Source organism: Octopus sinensis, unplaced genomic scaffold (genome assembly GCF_006345805.1).
Source record: "Octopus sinensis unplaced genomic scaffold, ASM634580v1 Contig18710, whole genome shotgun sequence".
In the NCBI taxonomy this organism is placed as follows: domain Eukaryota; kingdom Metazoa; phylum Mollusca; class Cephalopoda; order Octopoda; family Octopodidae; genus Octopus; species Octopus sinensis.
In genome coordinates this window covers 50,001-63,945 of record NW_021835981.1, presented here as the reverse complement: position 1 = coordinate 63,945, position 13,945 = coordinate 50,001, and the positions used below count along the sequence as shown (strand labels likewise).

At 34.2% G+C, this 13,945-nt stretch overlaps 1 protein-coding gene across 1 annotated transcript in view; it reads left to right on the top strand.

Moving 5' to 3' along the window:
* The first annotated feature begins 743 nt into the window (after nt 1-743).
* The window catches only part of LOC115231528 (neuroendocrine convertase 1), a 62,600-nt gene continuing 49,398 nt past the window's right edge, over nt 744-13,945 (top strand). Inside the window, exons 1-3 of the mRNA XM_029801537.2 lie at nt 744-926; nt 3,714-3,830; nt 5,051-5,150. Of these exons, the coding sequence (XP_029657397.1) occupies nt 744-926; nt 3,714-3,830; nt 5,051-5,150 (400 nt within the window). The remainder of the gene's footprint in view (nt 927-3,713; nt 3,831-5,050; nt 5,151-13,945) is intronic.

Genomic DNA, 13,945 nt, shown 5'->3' with positions numbered 1-13,945 from the left:
ATATATATAGAATAAGAAACAAAGGGTATGATGTGATATTGGAAGAACTGAAAGAAAGCAATCAAAGCAAAATTCGAAAGATATGACACTAGAACAAAACAATTCAGGCAAAACAGATTGTTTGAAGCAAATTAGAAGAAACTGTTTCAGGAACTAGATTGGCAACATACATGTAACAATGAAACCAGATGTAGAGGAAAGCAGGGTTCTCTGGAGAGGGATCTGGGACCAACCTGTAGAACATAATGAAGCGGAGTGGCTGCATGAAATCCAAATGTGAGGTGGTTTGACCGCTGAACTATATAACTACTTAGAAATAAGTGGGCTGCTACATACAGAAAGGGTGCAGAACGAGGAGCCACGGAACGAAGGATCATCTCTTAATCGATAATCTAATTATTAGGAACTGCAAGAGAAGATACACAAACCTGATCATGGCATGGGTTGACTATCGTAAAGCATACGATATGATGCCACACTCCTGAGTAATGAGGACAATGGAAATGTATGGAGCTGCAGAAAACACGAGAAGCCTTGAATTAGTGGAAATAGTGGAAAACGTGATTGGCAACCTGGAATCAAGTATTAAGAGAGGTGAAAATCAAGAGCGGAACCTTCCAGAGGGACCGTGTGTCCCCACTTATCTTTGTGCTGGGAATGATTCCCTTGAGTGAAATACTAAGAAAACATAGTTGCTGTATGACCTGGGAAGATGTAAGGGAAAATTGAACCACTTGCTATTCATGGACGGCTTGAAGTTATTCACAAAAAGTGAGGCAGAAATGGACAGCCTTGTCCGTTCTGTGCAGATATTCTCCAATGATATTAAGATAGAGTTTGGACTCTCAAAATGTGTTACGATGGGGATGAGACGAGGAAAGCTTGTCAGGACAGAAGGTGTAGTGTTACCAAGTGGTGAAATCAAGGTTGTGCACATAATATTGGTGCGCTGGAAAGAGTAAACCAAGATATAGACAAACGGGCGAAGGTGAATGAAATAAAACACCTGGTAGAGCTTCTATAGCAAGTCTGTCTCTTAGGGACAGCAAGGATTATCAGGAGGGTTCTAAGTAATTGAAAGACTGCTGAAAACCTGTGGATACCTAAGGTTACAGGTAGTAGTCCATTATCCACATCGTTCCCATCAAGAATAAGACTAACCAAAATAATAATAATAATAATATAATAATAATAATAATAATAATAATAATAATAATAATAATAATAATTTTTTTATTTGTTTATTTATTTTTTAAAAAATTTTATTTTTATGTATTAGACATTCACTAGTACAACACCAAAAAAAAACCCCCAAATATATGGCACAGAACTTCCAACCTGTTGTCTCTTGAGGTCTCTGGGTGAGACTTGGAGCCAACTTCTACAGACATAAAGCAAAAGTCAAACATAGAATAATAATAATAATAATAATAATAATAATAATAATAATAATAATAATAATAATAATATTGCAAGCTCATGCGCTGTTTATCTTGATATGAGATCACCACTTCGCGCACATATGGTTGTGATGCATGTGCCTGGTGTACCCTTATCAGACGGGTAGTCCTGGGCTTTGTATATTTTACCCCAGTGTCACTTTGATGGCATGTACTGCTCCCTCACTCAATAAAAATAATAATGATAATAATAATAATAATAATAATAATAATAATGACGATGATGATGATGATGATGATGATGATGATAATAATGATAATAATGATGATGATAATGATAATAATAATAATAATAATAATAATAATAATATAATAATAATAATAATAATAATAAGCATGAGCATCCCCTGTGATCATAATATCTCAGCGAAAGAGTTTGACAAGCTCAGAAAATATAAAGACCTACTCATTGAAATTGAGAAAATGTGGCATCTCAAGGCGGTTACAATACCAGTGATCGTAGGAGCACTAGGAATGATCAAGAAGGGAACCGAAAATTATATGAGAATGATCCCTGGCTTACCATCCCTGCAAGAAGTGCAAAAGATTGTCTTAACTGGTACATCATACGTATTGAGAAGAGCATTGTCGATGTGAGAACTGTTGCTGCTCATGTATTTTAATATAATTAAAAAAAAAAAAAAAAAATGAACGAACTATTGAGTTTGGTTTAATGGCCTACCAATGTATACTATGAGTTTCTTTGCCCTAGGAGTCGGGAAGACACTCGGCAAGAAATGGAAGCAAATTTGAAAGAAGAAAAATAAAATAATAATAATGATAATAATGATGATAATTTATGTCATGCGACATGAAATCTGCGAGTGGTTAAAAAGACTGATTCATCAAGCGGTGAAAATGTAAATGTCACATGAGTTGTCGTCAAACATGGCGTAGTGTGAACATTAGTCTTAATGAAAGAGTAGAAATACTCTTATCATGCCGCTGTAATAGATTTAATAAATGTTAAACAGGATAAATGTTTATTATGAAACATTTATGAAACGTCATGCAGTGCAATGTTAAAGGCGATCAGGCCAATGTGAGCAAGCCTCTCCCTTTCACTCACTCTCTCTCTCTCTCTGTTTATACATATATATCATACATAATATATATATATATGTGTGTATGTGTGTGTGTTTGTCTGTGTGCATCTAAAGATTTTATATATATATGTGTGTGTTTGTGTGTGTCTATCTATCTAATAATGATAATAATAATAATAATAATAATAATAATAATAATAATAATAATAATAGTAATAATAATAATTATAATAATATTAATAATAATAATGATAATAATAATAATATAATAAATAATAATAATAATAATAATAATAATAATAATAATAATAATAATAATATGCTCTTATAGATTTATATAGCTATCTATTGATCCATCTGTCTGTATATATATATATATATATATATATATATATATATATATATATATATATATATATATGTGTGTATGTGTGTGTGTGTGTGTATTTGTGTGTGTGTACGTATATATGACTGTTGTAGAATATTAACACGTTTAAAGAGTGTTAAATGTTGCTTTAGAGGATTGAATTCATAAATTGATTTTTGAGTGCTATAATATTTTTTGGAATATTTTTTCTCATTGTCATGACTGAATACTTCTCGAAGTCTCGAATCGTTTGCCTGAGTTGAATTTCATTCCTTTTTTTTTCCCCCCTTCCAAAATATCAACCGTAATACGTCTAGTCGAAATTATTACAGACATGTATCACACACACACATACACAATAAAGAGAACCTTATTGCAAACTATGCTTTAATACCAACTGAACTACTTTGTAATCATACAGCATAATATCCCACATGATTTTCAACAAACTACAAAAAATGAAAAGCGAAGAAATAAATAAAAGATTTCTCAGTAAGGTTAAATGGAGCATGTGATACGGTGATGTGATAAAATACCTGTGTGATGATATTATGCAATTATTTCCAGTAATATCTTATATTTATTAATAAAGGATATCAATATGCTCAGGAAATCCAATATTTGTTACATAAATAATGTATTTTTCCTCCCTAAATAATATTATTGTCGGTACGAGGAAAATCAACCAAATTCTTCCCTTTCGTTTTTGCAGACAAACCAATAATTTCCTATAAATGTGATCCAAAAATGTCATAGCAAATACTAAATATATGAATTCTTCGCGGAACAACCTTTTTTCTTTTTTTTTTTTGTTTTACTTTTGCTTTCTTTTTTGCGTAGATTCTTTGGTTCGAGCAGCAACAGATCAGAAAGCGGGCCAAACGAAGTTCAGAGGTTTTGCAACTTTACAGGAAAGACGCCTTTTCAGACACTCTTTGGAGCGAAGAATGGTATTTGGTAAGTGTCGATTTGTAAAGGAATTACATGCGATATGTGAACATGTATTTAAATATTACACTATACGACACACACATACACGCGCACACACACACGCACAAACACACACACACACACACACACACCTACACACACACACACACACACACAAAGTCATAGAGAGAGAAATAGAGAGAAGGAGTTGATGAAGAGTGAAACAGTGAAGGAGGGAGAGATAAGAAGGAACAAGTGAGAGAGAGGATACTGATGAATAAGGTCCTAGAGTGTGCTGTGTGAGGCTGTTAGAGATACAGTAAGAAAACTGTATAAGGAGAGAGGTGGATTGAGAGAAATAGAGATAGAGAGAGAAATTAAGGCGAATGTGAAAGGAGGAAGAAATGAGAGAGAAATAAGAGAGAGAGAGAGAGGGAGAGAGAGAGTTGGGGTATGAAGACAGAAAAAGGGAGGGGCAAAGAAGAGAAATAGAGGGTGAGAGAGACGAATCAGACATAGAATTACTCGAGTTAAGACACTGAAAGTGTACATTTCCTGAAGATCGCTTATGACATGAAACTCGCTCTTCTCCATATATGTAAACATTTGCACACATGTAATAAAGATTGTTTGCCAACATAACATGGCAGTCCTGGTTTAGGACTAATGTTGCTGTAATTTAACCCCAGGAGACATCGTCTCCAGCTGGCTATACGACACCATCTGTGTCCTTATATTTTCGAACAGCAACATTAGTCCTAAACAGGACTGCCATGTTACGTTGGCAACTAAACATTACTACTAAGTACTGTTGCTGAATATCTCACGTTGTGAGATTTAAAAATAGTAATGTTCTTATTCGCACACATGTTTGCTGATATTAATATATGTAAACATACAAACCTCTGAATATACACAAATATACATATATACACACAGACGCGCATTTATCTACACATCTATATCTATATCTACACATACACAAACATACACACATACAGTATATATATATATATATATATATATATATATATAATATATATATATATATATATATATATATATATATATATATATATATATATACGCACACACACACATGCAGTATATACATATATACATACACATATACATACATATACATACATATATACATACACACACACACACACACACAGAATATCAGTATAGAAATGAGATGCTCAGTGTCATCACTAAAAAAATGGTCCTTTTTTAATATTTTACAGAGAAACCCCAGATCTTTAAAAGACGCCGATCTCTTAGTTCTTCCATGCTGGGCTCAGAACATTACTGGAAATGGTATCGTAGTCACGGTCTTGGACGATGGTATGTAGTTTTCTGCATTTTTGGAAAGACATCCACAGTGTTATACTCAATTTGTGTTTCTGTTCAATATTTATGTCTTTTTTGTTTTTAAGGTGGTAGATTGGCGGAAAGCTGGATAAAGTGTTTCACGGTATTTATTCTGACTCAGCATTATGAGTTCTGATCACATTCCAACCAGATTTTATCTTTCATGCTTCCAAGATTGTTAAAATGAAGTTCAAATACAGGCTACTGAGGTTGGTTTCATTAACAGTTCTCTCCCTGAAACAACAGCGGCGGCGAAAACAAAATCTTCAAATTAAATCGCACAGTTTGATTTTAGAGAACTTTCATGCTGTTGTTTTGTGTATCAAAGCCATCTCATTTAATGAAATACATTCCAGACATGACCATCTTAACATTGTTTAGACATGATATCTTATTGTCCTTTCCGTACACAACCGAGACACCACCGCTTAGATACCTGTATAGAATGGAGAACGAAAATTACAAAATGGCGCCTGCTACCCTGCGCGTAATAATCTCCCATGGGTCTCCACGGATAACTCTCTCTTTACTCTTTTAATTGTTTCAGTCATTTGACTGCGGCCATGCTGGAGCACCGCCTTTAATCGAGCAACTCGACCCCGGGACTTATTCATTGTAAGCCCAGTACTTATTCTATCGGTCTCTTTTGCCGAACCGCTAAGTGACGGGGACGTAAACACACCAGCATCGGTTGTCAAGCAATGCTTGGGGGACAAATACAGATACACAAACACACACACACACATACATATATATATATATACATATATACGACAGGCTTCTTTCAGTTTCCGTCTACCAAATCCACTCACAAGGCATTGGTCAGCCCGGGGCTATAGTAGAAGACACTTGCCCAAGATGCCACGCAGTGGGACTGAACCCGGAACCATGTGGTTGGTTAGCAAGCTACTTACCACACAGCCACTCCTGCGCCTATATAAGGTTATTTCAGAATGGCGATATTTCGTCGTGTTAGAAACACATGGCATCGCGGCCATGGCAGTATAAGATTCATCGTCTGTTTACGGTTTCAAGAATTTCAAGGCTTCACTTTCACTGGACATAGACGCTACAGAGGTAGGATGCTGCACTGAACGACCAGCTTAATTCTCTCTTCTTTGACTCCCTTGACCCTTAGTATGACGAGTTGAGACAACTGGTGGGGGTTTATCGGGGATGCAGTGAGGTGTCTAGATCGATCTATGACCAAAGAGATCTAGGATCTTCATCGTACCATAATGTATGCGTTCCACATGACGTTTCTGAATATTTTCTTAGGTTCGCTGAAACTTGAAAAACCTACGACTATGCTTTTATCGAAGAGTCCACACGAATTTCAGCATTCATATATGTAGGGGACAATCCCTTAAAAATTCACTATGCATTTAAAATTTATAGACTACAGTTAGTTATATTATAGATGTTGAACAAAACGCTCAAAAGTAACGATTTAAAGATGGCAAACCATAACTTGAGAGAAATTTGTCTGATTCGTGACCCCGTAGATTTACCATCTAACTGATTTACTGTCTAACTGCTGTTGCTATTGTCATTGCATCGAGGCCATTTTTATCATTCTTTATGCGCAATCCTGAACCGAAAGATTAATAAGGTAAAATGTTACTGGTGCAGTTTCATTCCTAATACTAGCAGGTCGAACGAAGAACAAATACATCCGGAAACACCATATTCATGATTTTTGAAGTTTATTGAAAAGCAAAAAAAAAAAAAAAAAAGAAAAAGAAAGCATTTAGTGTTTTATTAAAGAGAGGTAATTAAAATTAAACAGAGGTAATTAAAGCGAAAATTACTACAGTAATAACTTTCGTCTAGAGATTCGGTTTTGAAGTAATGACAAAGAGACAGAATAGGTAATTGCTTCTTAAATCTCTCATTGACACACAAATCTATATACATACACATGCATTCCTATACACATCCATCTATAATTCTGTATATACACAAAGAGATACGTATGTGCATAGGTGTACATGTATGTATGTATGTATGTATGTATGTATGTATGGTTGTATGCATGTATGTATACATGTATATATGCTATCAGTATGTATGTGTATATATATAATACACTTATGTATGTATGTACGTACGTATGTATGTATGTATGTATATATATACACACTTATACATATACACATATTTACATGCATTTGTGTTATGTTTCATACATCATATATAAATATATATGTGCACGTGTGTGTATGCATAAGCATATTTTCTACACATACAGACACGCAAACACAACATATACACATTCTCGCCCTGTCTCTCTGTCTCTCAAATACATTTAGACACTATTTATATATATATATATATATATATATATATATATATATATATATATATATATATATATATATATATATATATATATATATATATACATACACACGTACATACATACAAATACACATACAGAGATACAGGCATACATACCTACATATATATATATATGTAGGTATGTATGCCTGTATCTATGTATGTGTATTTGTATGTATTACGTGTGTATGTATTATATATATTTATATATATATAGTGTCTAAATGTGTTTGAGAGACAGAGAGACAGGGCGAGAATGTGTATATGTTGTGTTTGCGTGTCTGTATGTGTAGAAAATATGCTTATGCATACACACACACGTGCACATATATATTATATATGATGTATGAAACACAACACAAATGCATGTAAATATGTGTATATGTATAAGTGTGTATATATATACATACATATATATATATATATATATATATATATATATTAGTATATATATTGTATACTATTTATATATGTATATTATATATATTTATATATAATATATATGTATACATATTTATATATGTATATATATTATATATATATAATGTATACATATTATATATGTTATATATATATATAATATATATTATATATATAATATATTATATATATATATATATATAATATATATATATATATATAGATGTTTATGTTACACACACATATGCAAATATATAAAATCTCACGCGCATTTAAATTGGAATTGTATTAAAACTTTACAGAAATAAGATATTTAATATATTTAGATGTGATGTGTCATTACATCTATAAGGCTGTTAATCTTACAATTCCCTTTGTTTATTTTAACGCATTCAAACACCTATGTACAAACGATTTTCCTCGTCATCATCATCGCCCCCATCAGCGTTGTCGTCGTCATCTTTGCCTTCGATTTCAAGCAAAACTTGTAGACATTAAGGATGCTTTGGCCTGAGAGATAGTGTCCTGACCTCCATCGTCTGAATCGGGTTCGACATTGAACCATCTTTATGTCATAACCACCAGATACAATAAGACCGACCACCTCTTCATGCACAAAGAAGAGTGGAAAGATTTTGACAATGGAATGGGCTGACAACTCTTTGCGCTTTCCTCAGCCATATACAGCCATACACACACATACTGACACACCCAAACTAGATCCCATAAATGCTCACACACAAATACCAACACACGTATTCCTGGTAATACGAAAATGTGTGAATGAAGGATCATAGAAGCCACTGTTGCTCAATCTGTCATGAATAGCATCCAACAGTTCTGAAATCTTACTATATAACGTAAACGACCCCTGCAGACATTAAAGATGCCTTAGTCTGAGAGATAGTGTCCTGTTCTCCGCCGTCTGAAACGTGTTCGCCATTGAACCATCTTTACGTCATAACCACCAGATGAACTATTCTCGGAATATGAAAAACGGAATGTCACAATTTGAACGCTTTTGATCATAGATGTCCTGGGAGACTTGAGGGTTGTTAGTTAAACTAGTGTTTGCATGTAGGATAAGTCTGTGGGGATTGAAAATGGGGTGGAAGATGACGCCTCATTTAAATAAATGAAGACTGTTTTCAAAATATCAAACATGGCGAAGGTAGAAATGATAGACTTACCAATTCCATTTTGGTTCCTTAGTAAAGAGGTGGGAGCAAAGGCACTTAAAATTTATTTTTTCTTGTCGGTGGGGAAGCTTGGTATTTTTCAGTTTTAGAAAAAAAGTTAGAAAAAAAAAGAAATCTGTAAAGGTTAAACAAATTCTGGAAAGAACTCATAAATTGCGCACTGCTCCGTTTGGGAAGAAACCCTTGCTTAAACTCCTCTAGAGGAGGAGAAAATATACAATTCTCTTAATTAACTTTATCGAATGGCTAAAGAATTCACTGACAATGTTCGAGATAAACGGCTAGTTGCTTCTCAACGTGTGGAATTGTCAAATTTCGCTGCCAAAATCTGATATTTATTCGGAAATGTCTCGTATCATATCAGTAGTTCCGGAAGACAACGAATATATTCTAGAGGTGTTTGTTTGAGTCGTTTGATCAGCAGGCTTATCTCATTTGACCTTTGAACAGGATTCTTCAACCATATGATAAATGTAATAACAACTTTACATACATATATACATAAATACATACATACGTGCATACATTCATCTATACATACATATATAAATTCATATACACATACATACACTAGTACGTACGTACTTACATTCAAGCATACATACTTATGTACATACGTAAATATACATATGCTCACACCTTAATATATATGCTTGTACACACAGACAAAGGACAGACATGTCTCTTCTCCCTTTCTGTATCTATCTATTTGTCTTCTGTCTATATATATATATATATATATATATAATATATATTATATATTATATATATATATTTATATATCTTTACAACCCACAAGGGGCTAACACAGAGGGGAGGGACGAACAAGAACAGACAAACGGATTAAGTCGATTACATCGACTCCAGTGCATAACTGGTACTTTATTTTATTGTCCCCGAAAGGATGAAAGGCAAAGTCGACCTCGGCGGAATTTGAACTCAGAACGTAACGGCAGACGAAATACGGCTACGCATTTCGCCCGACGTGCTAACGTTTCTGACAGCTCGCCGCCTATATATATATATATATATATATATATATAGATATATATATATATATATATATATAGGGTGAGTTACGAAGAAAAAAACAAAAGACGAAGACAGGTGGTGTACAAAACAAACAGATGTATTAGTACAACGCTCAGGAATAGAAAAATTCTTTTACGTTTCGAGCCTACGCTCTTCTACAGAAAGGGACTAGGAAAACAAGGAGAGAAACAAGGAGAGAAAAATAAATGTGTGTAGTGGCTAACGCTCTAATGTATGTATGTATGTATGTATGTATGTATGTATGTATGTATGTATGTATGTATGTATTTATGTATGTATGTATGCATATCGTTCAAATTTACAGGAAACACAAGACGACGGCGTGTATCAGTTTGACGGTCGGAAAGAATGGAAAAGTCTTTGGCGTTTCGAACCTACGCTCTTCCACAGAACGGGATGAGAGGACAAAAAAGGAAGAGAGAAAGTAAAAAACAGAGAGAAAAAATTGTAAAGAGTAACTGTTTACACACTCAAATATATAAAACGAGCTTCCACAGTCTTCGTCTGCCAGATTTATTCAGAAATTATTGATCGGCCCAAATATTTATAGTAGAAGCAACTTAACCAAGTTGTCCCGTAGTGGATTAAGCACATAATTCGAATGGCTGGAAGAGAACTTCGTAGCACAGCCATGCCAACGATTATGCCTATTCCTTAAAATGCTGCTATGAAATATTTTCTGGCTGTCAGTCACAAGATATGTTAAACCATATGAAATACCACGTCGATAGAAAAGAGAAACGAGAAAAATTGATTCAGCTTAGATCTCGCAGGGTGTGGGTCTCAGCAAGACCACCGTCGATTCTCTTCCGCAGAAAGTTAAAGGATGGTACATATCCTATCCTTAAGGCGGCGAGTTGGCAGAAACGTTAGCACGCCGGGAGAAATGCGTAGCCGCATTTCGTCTGCCGTTACGTTCTGAGTTCAAATTCCGCCTAGGTTGACTTTGCCTTTCATCCTTTCGGGGTCGATTAAATAAGTACCAGTTACGCACTGGGGTCGATATAATCGACTTAATCCGTTTGTCGGTTCTTGTTTGTCCTGTCTGTGTTTAGCCCCTTGTGGGTAGTAAAGAAATAGGTATATATCCTATCCAGAAATGAGGAAGTAGAGCAGATTCTGAAAATGATAGACCTTTCACTTTATCCCCATAAAGTCATTGTACGAATTGTGGGGAGGAAGTTGATCCCGTTCCTAGAAGATAATGACTGGCTCCCTGACACTCAGCCATAGCTTAGCTCGGGCAGAAGCTGCCTTGGACAGATTCTGCAGCATTATGACTAGGTGTTGAAACAAGTAATGAATCGTTAAATCGTGGATGAGATATATCTTGATTTTGCAAGGTCTTTGATAAGTCTTATCATGGAATATGTGACGAACTACGGAGACTCAGCATCGTGGAAAAACTGACTGAGTAGTTACATGACTTCTTAAAACACAGAAGCAAGGCTGTAGCTTCCAATGTAGTCCTCTTCAAGGAGATCAATATCGAATGGCGTACCTAAAGCAACTGTTTGGGGGCCGCTGCTTTTTATGTAACCCTCTCAGAATAGCCATCAATATACATGCAGCCACACTAGCTACCCATACCGACAGTACAAATTTATTCCAAGCAATGGAGAATCTTCTCGATGCTGATCTTCTATAGAAATACCTACAAGCCAGGCGTAGGAGTGGCTGTTTGGTAAGAAGCTTGGTTACCAACTACATGGTTCTGGGTTCAGTCCATCTGCGTGAAACCTTGGGCAAGTGTCTTCTACTATAGCCTCAGACCGACCAAAGCCTTGTGAGTGGATTTGGTAGACGGAAACTGAAAGACGTCCGTCGTATATATGTATATATACATACATACATACATATATATATATATATATATATAATATATATATATATATATATATGCATATATATATATTATATATATATATATATATATTATATATAATATATATATATATATATAATATATATATATATATATATATATTATATATATATATATATATATGTATATATACATACATACATATATATATATATATATAATATATATATATATATGCATATATATATATATATATATATATATGCGTGTGTACATATATATATATATATATGCATATATATATATATATTATATATATATATATGTATGTATGTATGTATGTATGTATGTATGTATGTATGTATGTATGTATGTGTGTATGTATGTGTATATGTTTGTGTGTCTGTGTTTGTCCCTCCAACATCGCTTGACAACCTATGCTGATGTGTTTACGTCTCCGTAACTTATCGGTTCGGCAAAAGAGACCTATAGAATAAGTACTAGGCTTACAAAGAATAGGTCCTGGGGTCGTTCTGATCGACTGAAGGTGGTGCTCCAGCATGGGATATAAAGCCTTTGTCAGGGGCGAAATAATTGTTACATTGTCATTCTCGGAATAATTTCCTGGTGTTATGCCTTTTATCTTTTACCTGATCCAGTGAGAGTGCTGCGGCCATGCTCGAACTACCTCTTGGATGATTTAATCGACTGTAATATATATTCTTATGTTTTATCAATATCTTTTGTCGAACCGTTAAGTTATGAGGTCATAAGGAACATTACAGCTATTGTAAGCGATGATGGGGAACAAATATTAACACATACATACACAGAGTGCCACGCAGTGGAACTGAAACCCGAACCATGTGCTTGGGAAGAAAGCTTATTATCACTTAGCCACGCCTGCGCCTATGTCTATATGTACATTATATATGTTTATATTCATTTTTGATCGGATGATTAAATATTAGAAACTGTAAATTCTGGAAGACAGTTACGATCTAACTGTGTGCATATCACATGTCTGTGTGTGAATATGTGTGTGTGTGTGTGCTAATATTGTTACAAAACTGGTTAGTGTGAATGGGATGACGGTTGGATGTTAAAAACAGCAATTATTGAAGATAGCAAGAAGAGAGAAACGAAATCAACAACAAGAGCAAAATACGAAAGATTGATTACCGAGAAGTATGCGACAGGAAAGCTCGCTAATGGATATTAGAGACAACAACCTATAAACAAAACTGCTCCTATAAAATATTAAGGCAGCATCTCAAACCTTTCACGTCAAAATATAAAATATTTGTTACATTACAATATAAAGATATGATGTAAAGCTTAGGAAAACTTGTTCAATGCGAGAATAAAACGCCTTATTCTCGTATTCTCGTCTTCTATATTGTTCAGCTTCGACTCCATTTGCGGATTGATGCTAGTAGTAAACGTATATGGCATTGATAAATTATGTGTCGTTTTCTTTTATACAGATGATGCAAAACTACTTTAATGAGTTGAAACCACTTAGAAGCAACTAAAAATTCTATGTGTGTTTATTTAGGATTTTTAAGTATGATTATCAAATAGCAATAAATGTTCGAAAAGAATGTAAATTAATTAAACATTAGATTACAATCGGAAAATGAATTTTCTGCGACTGGTGCTGTGTATAAGTGTTTGTATGTTTGTAAGAAGCTTTAATAACACGAAGGAATGTAAACTGTTGAAGAAAGAAAGTCATAGAAAAGTTGAATCTTCATATTTTATTTAATCGAAATGCAGGTTGACTGCGACATCTACGTCTCACCAGCAGCTACTCGTCAGAATAAAATCACATAATAAGAACGGTATCCTTTTCAGCCATATAAATGTTTAGGAGTAGATGAAGCTTGTAAGATACAACACGTGTAAATGAAGGAGAAATTGCAAAAAAA